This window comes from Scomber japonicus, chromosome 15, assembly GCF_027409825.1.
Source record: "Scomber japonicus isolate fScoJap1 chromosome 15, fScoJap1.pri, whole genome shotgun sequence".
Classification (NCBI taxonomy): domain Eukaryota; kingdom Metazoa; phylum Chordata; class Actinopteri; order Scombriformes; family Scombridae; genus Scomber; species Scomber japonicus.
The window spans coordinates 17,885,528-17,900,866 of NC_070592.1; the positions used below are offsets into that span (position 1 = coordinate 17,885,528).

The window sequence follows — 15,339 nt, forward strand, 5'->3', positions numbered from 1 at the left end:
ACAGACAACTTCCCTTAACCAAAAACACTAACATCCTCTTTGTAATACCAACGATATGGCAGTTTCACAATTTTAAAAACCACTATATCATGACCATCTTACAAATGATAAAAAAAAAGCTCAAATATTGCTTAGGAATGTTGTGTACAGCAGTCATTACAACGAGAGAGACTCAAATGAGGGAGAAACAAGTGTGTGTGTGTGTGTGTGTATGTGTGTGTGTGTGTGTGTGTGTGTGTGTGTGTGTGTGTGTGTGTGTGTGTGTGTTTCACAATGATGGTGCTTTTACGGTTGTTTTTGGCCAAGCCACTGTGTAGGTGTTGTACAATATGCAATAAGCAGCAGTGGGATAATTACATTAACATTAAAATATTCAAAAGAGAGGCCGTTTACTGTCGTACAGTGCCTGGATTTTGGAGGATCGACTTATTCTAACAGTCTTCAGTATGTGTGAAGCAGGAAAGAGCGGATATAAGAGACCATTTTCAGGAAGTGTACTTCAACCTTCTTTTCAGTCTCTTGGGAAACATTTAGCTGCCACAAATACTGTAAGTGAGAATGTGACAGGAAATACCGCTGGGAAGTTGACAACATAACATAAAAATCACCGCCCCCGCCCCTCCCCGACCCCTGCACTTATCCCTCCCCACACAATAGCCCTGAGGAAAAATAATAAAATAAACATAAAAAGGACAACAAGGAAGCTGAATCAAATAGAATTTTCTAAGCATTTCTCTACAACAATCTTCAAGCAAACTGACAGCTGGCGCATTGGCCGAGAAGAAGAAGTTAAGTGAGTTTTCAGACACAGGAGGAGAGCGAGGAAGAAGACACAGAATGACCAACGGCGGGCCAAACAAATACTTCCTGGTTTCTCTTCTCTGTGGCAACCTGATGACTCTGCAAGTACTGTGTGAAGAGCTGCACCCCGAGACCCAGAGTCCTCAAGTTCAACGAGCCTATTAATATGCGCCGTTTTCCCTCTTATAAAGGTCTAGCGAGAAGCAAGAGGAAAAAGGCTCAATAAATCCGTTTTTCTTTTAATCACAGTTCATTTTTTATGTTATATTGGTTAGATTCATTTTTGTTGTAGTTTGTAAGAAAGGGGATTGGTCCAGTGAGTACAGCAGGTGCTGGGGTGGGCTTGGGTCCGGGCTCGTGGGTTGTTTGTCTAGTTACAGTCATAAACAAAGTCATAGTTGCTAGGTTCTTTGGGAATTGGGGGCGGGTTCTCGGGAATCTGGATGTTCTCTAGATCCAAGAGGCGGAGTTTCATCTCCATGGAGAGCAGGGTGTCCATGTCAGATTTGGTGTAATCGCTGGTCATCTCTTTACCCAGGAGGGCGTTTAGACCATCTGTCCACACGCAGTACTGCAGAGGAAGCAACAGAGTTAGATCCAAAATTAAAACAAACCATTATTGGCACAAAGAAAGTCTGAAACACAAAACTTCTAAAATCTTAAATAAGCTTTGTTTTCTGACTCATACGTTTTAAAGAAAGGAAACCACCAACAGCACAAAGATTGCACCTGTTATACAGACACACAGACATAAAAGCAGCTAACGAACAAGTGTCTGTGTGTGTGTGTGTGTGTGTGTGTACACTGTGACTCAGGAAAAACACAGCAGGGACACTTCCTTCTCACTTGTCCTAAATACCAACGTCTGCGTCAAAAAAGGAAAAACAATCTGTGTAATATTATACCAGAAGCTTCTGAAGTTATTTGCTATCCTTGAAATAAGCACATTAAGCATACCATAAATGTATAACCCTAACCCAATATCACTGAGTGTATTAGGCCATTGTGGGCAATGCTACAAATCAATGAGCAGGACTGTTTTATGGCAATATTGGATTCTTATTGGATTTATTGGATTTTTGCATCATTGTGTTCATTTGTCAAGTATTCATTAGCTGCATATGCCATATATTTTATCTACTAACAGCTTCTTACTTATTTTCTAGAAAAAGTATAACAACATGTTTACAGTACTGTATGTATATAAAATTACATATACTGTGATGGAGGATTTTATGCATATCACACTCTTGATTACAAGTATGTTTGGTATCTGAATGCTGATCATTCAAATTACAGACTTTTAACCTTTTCCTTTTAAACCAGTGTTTTTCTACATAGCTGAGACCAAGTGCTTGGTCAACAAAAATGATTAATAATTATATATTCAAGGTCTGTAACTTTACATGGATGCTGTTTTACTTAAAAGGAGTTTAGCGTTAGGTTCAGGCATTGAGGTCAAGGTTGCCTTAGCTAATTAGCATCAGTTGCTTCATTCATGCTTCACAATCACTGATGACCCTTTCATCAGATGTGCCTCTACCAGCTGACTAGTAATATCCAGTCATGCATCATGGCCATCCTACTCCGACCCATGTCACTATTACTCTGCTGATTCGCTCATGTCAGTTCACTCTGGCACCCCAACATCCTCTTTGTGTAGGGGTGGGTGGGCATTAAGTTTTCAGGGAATCAATTCTTAGCCCATTTTAGCCTGGTAAAGCTGAGTGAATTCATTTACCAAAGAGAGGTAGAATATGTGACTTCTACAATTGCATTAATACTATATTTATACACTAATGGAACAACTTTCTCTTTGTGCCTTCACACATGTGCATTTGTCTGACACTGTCAACATCAGGGCTGGGTACTGTTGGCTTACCTCATGCTTGTCAGGAGCAATAAAGTTTAAATACTCGTCGGACTCGTAGAGGACAGAGAAGGCCAGCTCTAACACCTCCTGGAGAGAGGACAGAGTGAAGGACAGAGAGGGAGAGGTGAGGAAGAGAAAATGGTACAGAGACAGAGAAGGAGACGGTGGGATGGTAAGAGGTAAAAGAAGAAGAAAAAAAGGGTGCAAGGAGAAAAAGACGGATTAAAAAAGGTGAGATTTACAGCACAAGGCTGCCATACCAATGCAATCTACCTCTCCTCCTCACGTCTCGTCACCATCTGTTACATCAACCCATCAAGCACCAGTGAGAGAGAACACAGAGAGAGAAATACCTGGGTTGCCTTTAGATAATAGATATCAAAAAAAATTGGGGATTGAGGGGTGTTCCTTTCAAAATTCACTGTTGTCTGCTGTGGAAGATTAATTGAATGCTGTACAAGGGCAGAACAGGGACATAGAGAGCCAGATTTGTATACATGAAAGCAAGTCATTAAATGCATGCTTGCGATCTGCGTGAAATTAGCATCTGATTTGCTAAGGCGGCAGGTATAATTACACAATCGGAAAGTGAGGCTGCAGCCTGAGGTGCATTGTGTGAGAGAGAGGTTAAAAAAAATGCAGATCGGTGGTTGGATTTGTCTCAGATCAGGAGGCATTGAGAAAGAAAAGGTGTTTTCATGCTGAAATGGAAATATAATATAAGTTATGAAATACCAAAACAAAGGGTACAGCAGTAATTCAAGTAAAAATGGGTATCTATTTGCTCTGTATACACTCTTTATTGAAAGCCTTATAAATGTAATGCTGTTAAGGGATTTAATACCTCTAATGAGGTTATAGAGATGGAAAAACCTAAAAAAAGAGACAAAAGGTTGCATCAAAACAAAAGAGTATACACATAAAACTGAGATCTCCATAGAGTCCAAAGATAAGTGCAGCCAAATCTACATTTTGTAAATCAAAAGCGTGCATTCATCGCAATACATTAGCAGTTCAGATTGATGACTATAAAGACATTAAAGACCATTTAATGTTATAAAACAGATATGAAGTTCATTGTTCACTCCTCTTACGGCTGTGTTTTGTTTCATGAATTAATTAAATGCTGCTTATTGTGGAGCTTCATGTATCATTGAGATTTCAATAAAATCTTGGTTAATTCAATCTTCCCCTTATTTTAATATAACTGCACAAATCTGAGCTGGTTCTTTAGATTCAGGGGGTTCTCCACACAAATTACAAATTGCATGAAGATCAGTAAATATAGCAGAGCATGCCATCAACCACTTTAATCATATATCCTCCAGTCATCTGTACGATTCTCTCTGTATTTACATAAAGCTGAGGGATGCAGCTCACTAATGAGATGTTAAATGCAGCTCAGATAACAGGCAAACTGAGCTTCCAGGTCAGTGCCCCTGTTTTCTGAATAATATGCACATCTTGAGGCGATGAATCTGTCAAACAAGACAAATGTGCCCTGAGTAGAAACTTATGGGAGATATATTAGATCTGGAAAATGATGATGAATGTTGGGGAATAATGACAATACCTGAGAACTTAATACATCTTTGTGATTTTTTGGAGACAGTCTTAAAACTTTGCTTGCGTTTTCACCCTTCCCACCTCTGTTCTCAGTGTCCCACAAATGGTCCTCAGGCTGGCTCTGCTGTAAACCCTGTAGAGGTGACTTTGGCTGGCATTGTAACAGTGAGTAATGAAATGTGCTTGTGTTTTCATTCACAAGGCTGGGACAGGCCCGCTAGACAGCCCACAGACCCCCCTTAGGTCATTCTCCTAGACCTGCGCTTATCGACAAGGTAATAAAGGAGACAAAGCGGGGAGGAGGCGTGCTCCTTTGTCTTCAAGGCTATTTATCCTAGATCCAATATATCAGAGTCCCGTGGGTGTGGGGGGTGAAGGTTTGCAGAGGCAAAGCACGGGAGAGGAAGGGCCAGAGCAAAGAAAACATGTCAGCAAGTTCTTGGTGGCTCTTGTGTAGTTTGTGTGTGCAGCTAAAGGACTATTCTGTGATTTATTTCCACACGATGCTACCGATAGATTTGTCTCTCCTGTGGCGAGCACGAGATGCAAGTTATTGTTTTATTTCCCAAAGCATAAATTATGTAACTGAAATCATGTTATGCAACTCTCACACACATAGAAACAAGTTCTCTTGCCTAGATGGATACACACCGACCCACCCACACGTATGCACATGTACATAAGCGTGTGCACATGTACATACGCATGTGCACACACACACACACACACACACACACACACCGACACACACCTTGTTTTGCTTCAGGGCTCCCTTCTCCTTCATGTGAGGACAGTCTTTGCCGGTGATAACAGCTTTGATATCAGCCACAGGCACTGCAGAGAGGACAGGGGTTAGTTCATAACAACAACAACAACAACAACAACAACAATGAAAACATCCCTGTGAAAACTGTGTCATCCCAAACAGTGGCTGGTTTATTGAAGTGACTAAAAGTTAAAATCCAATCAAATGTGTTGCTGTGCAAGTAAAACTGATGTTAATACTGATTCTTGAAGCCAACAGTCAGTGTATAAATGACAGTTGTGTGTCACTGTTGAGACAGTTATTGGGGTTATGTGTAGACTTGTTGTAGACTTTTAGAAAATGCATATTCTAATAAATATTGTGTGCTACTAAAACAAACACTGTGTTGCATTAGTAGGTAAAAACCTAATACTTACATTTGTCCTGTAAAGAGTCGTGGGGCACCTCGCCCTGAGGGCTCTCCTCCAGGTCTCCATAGTGCAGGACTTTATGGTTCGGAGACAGTCGACAATACCAAAACTTATCTGAAAGAAAACACCAAGACAAAGAAAGAGACAGATTTAGATGAGTTATGAAAGAAGTCAGTGGCTGGTGTAAGACATCATATGGGATTACATGAGTCATCGACAGGAGAGAAAATTAGCCCAGCAAAAAAATCTGTGACAAAAAAAAAGGGAAAAAAAAGACAGCCTTGAGGAACATCCACAGATGGGCCATGATGCTCTGTATGAGGGAGGGCTCTTCAAGGGCAATAAAACAGACAGTTAGCCTTCATCATTTTAACAATGATTCAACAACAATAAACACTCCAGATGAAGAGCAAAAAAGAAAAAAAAAGTTTTTCTGGCTCAAATGAGACAAAGGTAACTTCAACCTGCTCCACCTTGATATATTGTTTTCTCTAACAAGGCTCCATGTGACTGAACATTTGCTTTTAAAAGAAGTTTTAAATGAAATCATTAAGACTATTTACAATGTAGTCAAACAACAAAAAGGAATATATTTCAGACCACCGTCTCTGAAATATAAAGAAGTGACACCTGAACACTAATTAATTACAGGTACATGAAGCTTGTTGTTGAGACAGTGCCAAAGATGTTTGGCACTGCTCTATGGTCAATTTGAATGTTGTAGTCAGTGGCATTCTATTGGACCATGGGAAAAATATCAGTCAATCAAGCAGGAAAGCACTAAGAAGCCCTTTGAATACTTTTATTACACACATAGCCGACATTTAAAGGCAGCTTGGTGTCAAAATGTTTTAGTAGCTTGACTAAAAGCAGTCAGATCACTTTGAACATGAGTTACATTCATTTGTTTTTTGTTGGCAATGTGTTTATCCTGTGTCATGGTTCAATTATTTTTATTTTATGCAAACAGTTTATAGTTTTTAGTATATTTTCTCTTTCTTTTTTCTGTTTTTTATTCCTTTAAAAAGGTAACATTGTTTAAGGTGGCACAGAATTGAAGTGAGACATTGCTGTCACTTTATGAATACACAGTTTCAGGTTGAGAGTGTTTTTCTCTGGGCTGATGACATGAGTAATCCTCCAGCAGCGGAGGCCTGTAACTACCAGCTGTGTGTGTAAAGTTCTGGTCACTGCCTCCATCGCCAGCCTCTCTGTAGCTAGACTGGTGTTCTTAAGTGGTTCCCTGCCAAGGTGGACACCGAGCTGAGCTGGCAGTCAGCGGGAACAAACAGACTGCGGAGGTCTGGCTGGTGTGTGCATGGGTGGCACAGTCCAAATCCTAATTGCTGAAAATAGACAGTTGGCGGTGCCATGCTGGTGCAGAGTGGCACCGGTCCACGGGGAGCAGATCGAGATGTGTGTGGCGGCTGTGATGAGAGGAGGAGGTTTGGGGAGAAAATGCTATCAACTGTCAAATGTGTGTGTGTGTGTGTACGCGCATGTGTGTGTATACAAGCGCATATGTTCTCCTTTGGCTGAAGATGTTGTAAATCCATCTTAGATTTCATTCTTGTATCACTTAAAACTATATCAGTCTCTTCGTTTGATTCAACCGTTGTAAGATGTGTGAATGATATATTCTGCTTTAGTGCAGCATTTACCCAAGTTGCACTTCCCCAAGTCCCAAGACATGCCATTATCTGCTAGTGACCTGCACTTAAAAGATTGAACAGGTAGTACTATTTCTTCAAAACACCATCAACCTAGGCTTTTATAGAGAAACATCCCCTTGTAATGGGTAGACTGGCACTTTGGAAGGTAGAAAGAGGAGTCATCTGCACTGAAGTCAGCTAAATTAATATTTGATGTAGGTACTTCAGTCCCTGCAGGCTGAAGGACTTTGAAATAGTCGTTCAAGAAGCTGAGTGGGAGAGGAGAGAGGGAGGAGGGGAGAACTTTTTATGTATGTAAAAAAGACAGAGTTAACATTTCCAAGAGTAGAAGGATTGTGAAAGTTTCAGTGTCATGTATGCAGCACCCTCTCTTTTCATGTTAACACTAAATTAAAATGAAGCTTGCTATAAGGCCTGTTCTATTATTGCCCAGCTTGCCTGAGGTCTGCAAGACAAAGTGTGCTTCACAGTGTCAATGCCTGGGTTTATATTGTGAGTGGCAGCATTAAAAAAAAAGGCTGAGAGAAGTGATGGAGGCAAGGAGAAACGTGTATGTGTGAAGGGAAATTGAGATGAGGGGATGGAGGGAGGGAGAGGGATGCAAAAAGAGAAAAATACAAGGGAAACCATGAAAGGGTTAGGGTTGGGTTAAGGGAAAGGTCAGGGGTGAAAGGATGGCAGATAAGGCAAGAGTTTTGTGGGCAAACAGCATGCTACTTCAAATGTCCTCAAAACCAATGTACAGCTAGCTTGTAGCAGTCAGGGGACTCGCCTATAAACAGTGTGCTGTTGGAGTAGATTAAAGCTGGTGTAACCCTACAGGCTAGTGGGCTAAATCAAATCCAGTGGGGCTTGCAAACTGCTTTATATAGAGCAGCATGCAGGTCTGTGCATTCTGACAGGTTCATGGCTTTGTTTCTGCGTTCAGCTGGTGCTTGTCAATATCTGCACTTGTCCATGATCCTTGATTCCTTTGACAAGCCTTCAGAACCATAATACAGTAATGTGAGACTATTTACAGAAAGCTGCTACGTAAAAGCTCGACAAACAAAAATCAGCAACGATGATCAGATACTCAATCTGGGTGATGCTTTCCATCTGTCCTGCAAGATCTTTGCTACTCTTTTTCCCCCTCACTCCTATGTCTCTTCTCAATTTTTTATTTTTTTTAAGCCAGTCCAGCTTCAACAGCATCTATAGCATCATTGCACTCATTACTGCACTGTTTACAGTACTTTGATGAACATGTATTTACACTATTCATGCACAGTCTGAACCCCTACACTGATTAAATAATCTTCCTGTACATACAAACAACTATGCATATGTTGTTTACACCTTGCATACTTAACCAAATGTACGTATGCTGTTCATGCTGTTCATATAAACTATTCTCTAACTCTGTCCACTTCCTTGCTGTATATTTAAAATATTTACATGTAATATTTATACATTGCAACTCTGCACTGTCCATCACTGTACATACTGCAAGATGTAGACTCATTTATGCTGCAAAACTCACTTTCTTGCACTCATTTGTAAATAACACAGTATTTTTGCATTTCTGGTTGGATGCTAACTGCATTTCATAGGCTTTATGCCCGTACTCTGCACAATGACAACAAAGTAGAATCTAAACTAAATCTGGACGACAGCTGCCAAGACAAATCTTGATCAGGCTTTAAAATGCCAGAACACATCGGTGTCTGTGGGGACAATCCTCCAAGTTTTACTCGATTTGATTGACTTACTGGAAGTACAGTTGCTGTAGGGCAGCTGATGACAGTAATACAATGGCGGCAAAACCAAACCCGGAACCTGAGCATGTCACTTTTTAAAAAAATGTATTTTTACGTGTTTCCATGTGTAGCCAGGAAGGAAAGTGACAGAGCGAGGTGAAGAAAAGTGCAAGAGGGAGGACAGAAGAGTGAAGATTAAATCCTCTTTGACTGAAGAGCATTATTATATAGGCTAAAACGCTACCACTGCTAGACCCCTCCCCTCTCTCTCTCTCGGCAGTGACTGTGAAACACGATATTAGGCTAAATGATTCCAACACACTCCTATCTGAACTGACTGCTGGGTTTTCATTTTCTATCCTATTCTCTCCCTCTTCTGCTGACTCAATGGAAAGGAATATCATCAATATATACCATAAATTAAATCAAAGGAGAGTTCAAATGTGTCTAAATATGTGCATTTCAAGTTGGTATGCACACATTTTTTGCCTCCTAACAATGTAGCTTAAAATGCTGCCACAGATGAATGCTTTACCATCTTAAATGTAAGCAGTTTAAATATACCTTAAGTGTTGAAGCTTTTGGGGTTCATGTAGACACAAAACAGTTGCCGCCTGTTATCTCAAAGCAGAAAAATAAACTGCTTTATCATTTTCACTACACACTCCAGCAGCCTTCTTTTGTTATTGTTTCCATTACTTTTCTCAAATCCTTTTTTACATGTTATCCTGAGTGTGCATAAATGTGTGTTTAAACTGCTTTTGTCAGTATGCATGTATGCATCTTTGTATTTCTTTGCATATCTGGGTGTGCAGGGGTAAAAGGAGGGTGAGTGTTTGTGCATCTTGAGACAAAAAGACTTCTGCTATGCTTCTGTATGCGATTGAATGAAAGTGGCAACATATGGCTTCTGTATATGTCTCTGTCTCAAAGTCTGAGATAGTCAGGAAAACTTGAATGAGGGATCTTGTCAGCGAATCCACAACAGTATCTGCTGTGATAAAATGTAACCTGATTTTCATAACACAAAGGGAATAAGGCCATGTATGCTGAAAGGGTGGGATGAAGAACAAACAGGCAGAGAGAGAGAGAGAAGAAATGAAATGCTTCTTGTGGACAAAGCTAAAGGAGCTGTGATGTGCGAGTGTGTGAATGTGTGTCTCACCTTGCCTCCTGCGACTACTGATTTTCCTGAAGCAGGTTCCCTCACACAACCTGTTGAGTCTCTGTTGTTTGATCAGCTCCATGATCTCTGGCTGGATCTTCTCCCTCAGCTCCCTTAAAAAAAAACAGGTAGACACACACGGAACTAGTTCAAGAGAAATATCAGAATCCTGTAAACCACACCCTTCCAATCTGGCAAGTAGGCACAAGATGCTCTACTACTTGCAAGTGAATTCTATTACATTTCCACAGGTTCTCTAGCTGCATGCAATATTCATCTGACTGACAAAATCCCCTGGATTATGACTGTCAGGAGGGAACAGAGAGCACACCAAAACACACTGATATACACATGCGTGCACACTGGTCCAACTCCTGCTTGGATTGCTGTCATTTATTCATGCATCTACATGTATGTCTGTGTTGCATATGAATGCCAAGCACACAGCACTAGTCAACATGAATTATGTATATTATCTGCCAGAGCAGCGCTGCTCCCCATCTTTTATTTCTCTCCATTATAGTCGAGTCCTTTCTCTTTCAATTTACCTCTTTATTCTTTTTCCCTTCAAGAAATACGCAGGCTTCCACATTCTACACACATAAAAGCGATGCATCTCCAACATTTTCTTTTATATTCCCTGTGCTGGTCCTCTTGATCATATTTTTGTCCTTCCTTTCTCTTCCTCGTCTCCTTCAGGCTGCATCCACTTCTTGTTCCCCTTCATCTGTCTCTCTGCCTGTCTGTGAGTTTGCTTCATCAGTGACTGCAGTCATTACATTGATCTGTGGTTGGACATTCACTCTGACACCTTTAAAAGAACAGCTAGTGGGGAAGGCGTGGCTCACTGCAGGAGGGATGGATGATGATAGCTCTGCTCATGCATCAGCCTTCTGACTGAGCTTGACACAGGTGAGACTTCTTTTGTCTGAGAGTTTTAGATAACTTCTGACTACGCAGTCTTCTTAGAAAATAGCTCCTATTTCAATTTGAAACGATTCTTTCCGCCATATGCAGAAAATCACAGACAATTGGATTTAAGTGCTGAGGTGTTGCACTGGTGGACCTCTATGAAAGGAGGGACTCAGGTTGGTATCAGCTGTTCAAAGGATGAAAGAAGTGAGGCCCTCTGATGTAAAGGTGGCACAAAAACCCAGCCTTGTGGAAATGTACAGTGCCGACATGGTATATCAGTAAAATATTGCTAAGCACAGGTGGAAAAGAGAATCAATAATGAATTAAGTTGAGCCATTTTTCCATTGTGATTTTCTGGGGAATGCTTTAAAATTAAATTCTGCATTAACATTTTCTCATAAGTGTATCCTCAGCAGTTCTGAATCAACCTGCTTCATGATTTTTTTTTTATGTGATGCTGTTTATATTTTTTGGCATAAGCAACTTATAAATATAAAACAATCCTACATAATGTACAATACAATACATTACAAAGAGGAGAAAAAAAAGCTTTTTACTACCTAAGCAAAATAACAGCATAAAATAAGCTTTGATATGAAGCCATAATGGCCCATCTTCATCTTCTGTAAATGTCTACGAACTACTCACTATAATAGTTACTAGCAGACAACTGGCAGCAATTGTAGCAGGTAAATGTAGCTCCTTTAAATCTGTGGTCTGACACACTCAGCTCATTATGTTTACAAGTCATGACGGTGCTGTATTGATTAGAGGAAAATTCCATCTTCGGGTAGTCTCACGCTGCTGGAGAGAGACTAATCAGTCTGTGACGTTCAGTGCTTCCCAACAGTAATTCTGTGATGAAATGTTAAACTGTGCTTTTTCATTTTCATTGTCTTATCCAGTTTCAATTACTCATTCCCTATTTATCCTGAAATACCTTTCGACAACAGCAAGACATTTGGTGTGAATTTGTTGCATTCAGCTGTGGGTAGTACATGCCTTATTTGTTTGTAAGGATACAGGAAACAATTTTAATTATTAGTTAATATGATATAAATGCGTCTTTAAGCCAATTCTAAATATAATTAAAATAAACTCTAAACAAGAAAAAGTGAGCCTTGAATTAAAAACTATTAGCAGTAGTTGAACAACTGTTTTCAGGTAAATTTGTCAGCAACTTCGTTTACTTTTGTTCTGCTTTCTCCACAAGAATTAATTGGCTGCTAAAGTTTGGTCTCTACCCTTCTAATATCGATTCAATAAGCCCTTGGCTTGGCATCGATTACTGTTCAAAGGGACAAGCTCTCCTGGGGAAACGATTTTTCAATAGTGCTAGCTACTCCATTAAATACAGGCAGGACAAAACAATGTTCTCCATTAGAGGGCCTGCATCCATGATCAGTCAATGAATGATCTATTACACACCAGCTCACCATGCTTAATGAGCTGGAGGGTCATTAATGGAGTATTCACTGGGAATGCCATTTGCAGAGAATTTGAATTGAATACATATTTTCAATCACAGGAGGGGAACAGAGTTACAACCTGCTTTAGGCCAATAGTTGGCATTTGGTTGACAAATGGAAAGAAGGAAAAGAAAAAAAACAAGAAGCAATTAAGCCTCATGTTAATGACCACAGCTTTTTTTTGGTAGGTGCAAATTATGTCCTCATTTGAGTCTTCGACTTGAACATGTAGTTTCAAGAAATTTGCAATTAACAACAGGAATATCACTCTTTTTCCTTTGGTGTGCAGAGACATGGAATCAAATGCAATTGCTCTGATGCAGCAGAAATGTTTTATACCTCATTGTAGTCAGAGTTTCCACATTGTAGCTTGCCTGAGGCTACAAAGCATGCTACAGAATGCATGAGTAACGTTTTTGGAGGTATTATTCACATTAAGTTCAGCATTTTGTCACCTGCCCAACAAGGTCCTGTGAGACCCTTCAGTCAGTATAAACCTTTGAAAGGTGTGTGCAGGTGCATTTCTGGATTTTTGTTTTATCACAAATGTCCTGCATGCACAATATCATCATACTGGTCACTGATTGGCTAACTCACAGGATGGGGCGGGACTGGAAGTCTTCCTGATTCATCCTCTCCGACTGACGTATCTTCAGGATCTCTGTGTAGCTCAGGTTCTGCAGGCGACTCTTGAACTGGTCCAGGGAATTAGGCTTGAGAGTCAGTGCTCGCATGATCTGCTCCCTCACCACCTGCATTACCTGCAGAAGAGAGAGAGGCAAAGAGAGGCCAGGTGAGATGCGCCTGTGTGCATGCAGGATCCATACAGGATCTAGAAAGTGTCAGTATTTTGGTGCGTCAGCCAAAAACACAGCCAAGAAGTCAAGGATTAGACGGGATTAATGATGTGATTTTTTTTCCAGAACTGGAGCCCGTAATCCAGTCTGGTGCACTGAGCCTTTAGAGGAAACGAACAAAGCAGAATAATTCAACAGTGGCAAGTCAGCTGTTAGACCCAGTATCATGCATCAGTGAAATGCATGACAGAACTCTGCCTATAATACCGGAGCTATTTAATACCATTAGTTTAGCTGTGGGTGCAGAAGCATGATATGAGTCGTGTTCCAACTCATCAATCCCACTTGAGGTGTCTTTATGATCAGTGAATGTAACAGTAGCAGAGCTCTTACCAACAACACATAACAAATCATGCATGTACAGTAGAGTACTGTATATGCATTACTGTGAGGTGATCATTTAAGTCTGCACACAGATTTCTCCTTTGTCCACATACCAACTCCAGCAAGAGTAGAAACAGCTTTTAAGGTACGTTGCCTTGTATTTCTTTCAGGTGAGCTCAGGTTCTTTAAGGATCAAACACAATGATCAAACAAAAACCCTGAAGCTGGACTGAACCTTATTTAAACTTCTTAAATGTGGAATGACATTAAACTCAAGTTTGAGCTGAGCTACTTTATGGCAGCACTTCACTGCTCTTAAACAGTGGATAAAGTGATTCGTTCCAGAGTATAAAATCTTCTCATCCTGCCAGAAATCTTAAATATAAAACACTTGATCATCCAGAAAATTAGCCTGAACTCCCAAACCGAATCCAACACTGAAATCCTCAATGACAGCTGCTTTCACTTAGCTTTTGCACTCTGACGATTTATTTGCATTCTGCATAATTAGCATATTAACACTAGTATCAGTCAAAGATACAGTAGATTCTCTACTTGTGAAGGTATTCAAGCCAACACACAGAGGACTAAGAGTGGACATAATTCCTAATGTGCCGAGCTTGGGTTGATGTGGGCCTGTAAATCCAGCTCAGGCACTGTCTGTGATACAAGGCTATAAAAATTAACCTGACCTAACATTTCTGCAGCCAAACTGAGCAGCGCTGTTCCAGTTACTGCAGGCAGAGCTATGGTAGACGTGACATGCAACCCTGATTATGGATCAGCCTTGTTAGCAGCCACCTCTGGGCCTAGAGATGCTGATTCACGGGATCAAAACGGAGGTGACAGAAAGAAATAAATTGACTTCCCCTCTGTTCTTTTTGATTTTCCAAGTATTTCCACACTCTGTAAGCTCACTTCCTTACAATATGTCGACTGTAAGAAGAGGTTAGGATGGTGCTCTGTGTGTATGTATGTGAGATGTGTCCTTATATTTCTGTTCTGTACTATTTTGTTTCACCTGGGCTCCTGTTCCATAACAACCTTGCCAAAAGCCAGTGAACCAAGATACCGAACGTAGTCTTATGTAATGCAGTTCTTGCTGTTTGTGTTTACTGCAAGGCGATTACTCATCAACTTGCTAACCTCTGGACTCTCTCTAGTCACAATAAGCCAGGGGTGAGTGCTTTAAAAGTATACGATTTGAAGTTGCTATATGTGAAATGTGAACAGCATAAAGCCAGACCCAGCACCAAAAAACCCCAGAAAAAGTCAAGATGACAGAGGTGAAGGCAGATCTGGTGGAAGACAGTGCTACAGTGAGAATGACCTGAAAACGAATGAATCCATTTCTGTCTAGATCTGATGAGCCCTGAAGGCAACAATCAGCTCACACTGTTTAAAAGACAGGAAAAAGTAAGTGTGTTTTATAAGAAATGTTCACAAGTTGACCTTGGAAAATAAACACATGCACGAAAGGAGGTGACAACAGAAAAGAGGACTATGGAAAATTATTTGGAGCAGCAAGTATGGGAACGCCTTTCAGCATCAATTCAATGTTACAGTTTGGTTCTGAAATGAGCTTTAGTGCAATTAGATAGCAGATATGAAAAGACATTTGATTCACTAGCTTCTGTTATTTCAAGAATTAGTTGCAGGGTCCACAGCTGCTGTCTGTGTACCATTTGTGAGAATTGTATTGACTAAGCTCAGACACAGAACTGCACAAGTGTACAGGAAGTCTCCTCCAGTCTGATCCACATCTACAGTAACTGGCATTA

General features: G+C 40.4%; 1 protein-coding gene across 2 annotated transcripts in view; it reads right to left on the reverse strand.

The window, feature by feature from the left end:
* Nucleotides 1-635: 635 nt before the first annotated feature.
* elmo1 (engulfment and cell motility 1 (ced-12 homolog, C. elegans)) overlaps nucleotides 636-15,339 on the reverse strand; it is a 101,049-nt gene continuing 86,345 nt past the window's right edge. For both annotated transcript variants that reach the window (XM_053334872.1, XM_053334871.1), the window contains exons 17-22: nucleotides 12,975-13,138; nucleotides 9,994-10,106; nucleotides 5,423-5,530; nucleotides 4,992-5,074; nucleotides 2,684-2,761; nucleotides 636-1,372 (exon numbers count right to left, since the gene is read on the reverse strand). In XM_053334872.1, the coding sequence (XP_053190847.1) occupies nucleotides 1,172-1,372; nucleotides 2,684-2,761; nucleotides 4,992-5,074; nucleotides 5,423-5,530; nucleotides 9,994-10,106; nucleotides 12,975-13,138 (747 nt within the window). In that variant the 3' untranslated portion in view covers nucleotides 636-1,171. The remainder of the gene's footprint in view (nucleotides 1,373-2,683; nucleotides 2,762-4,991; nucleotides 5,075-5,422; nucleotides 5,531-9,993; nucleotides 10,107-12,974; nucleotides 13,139-15,339) is intronic.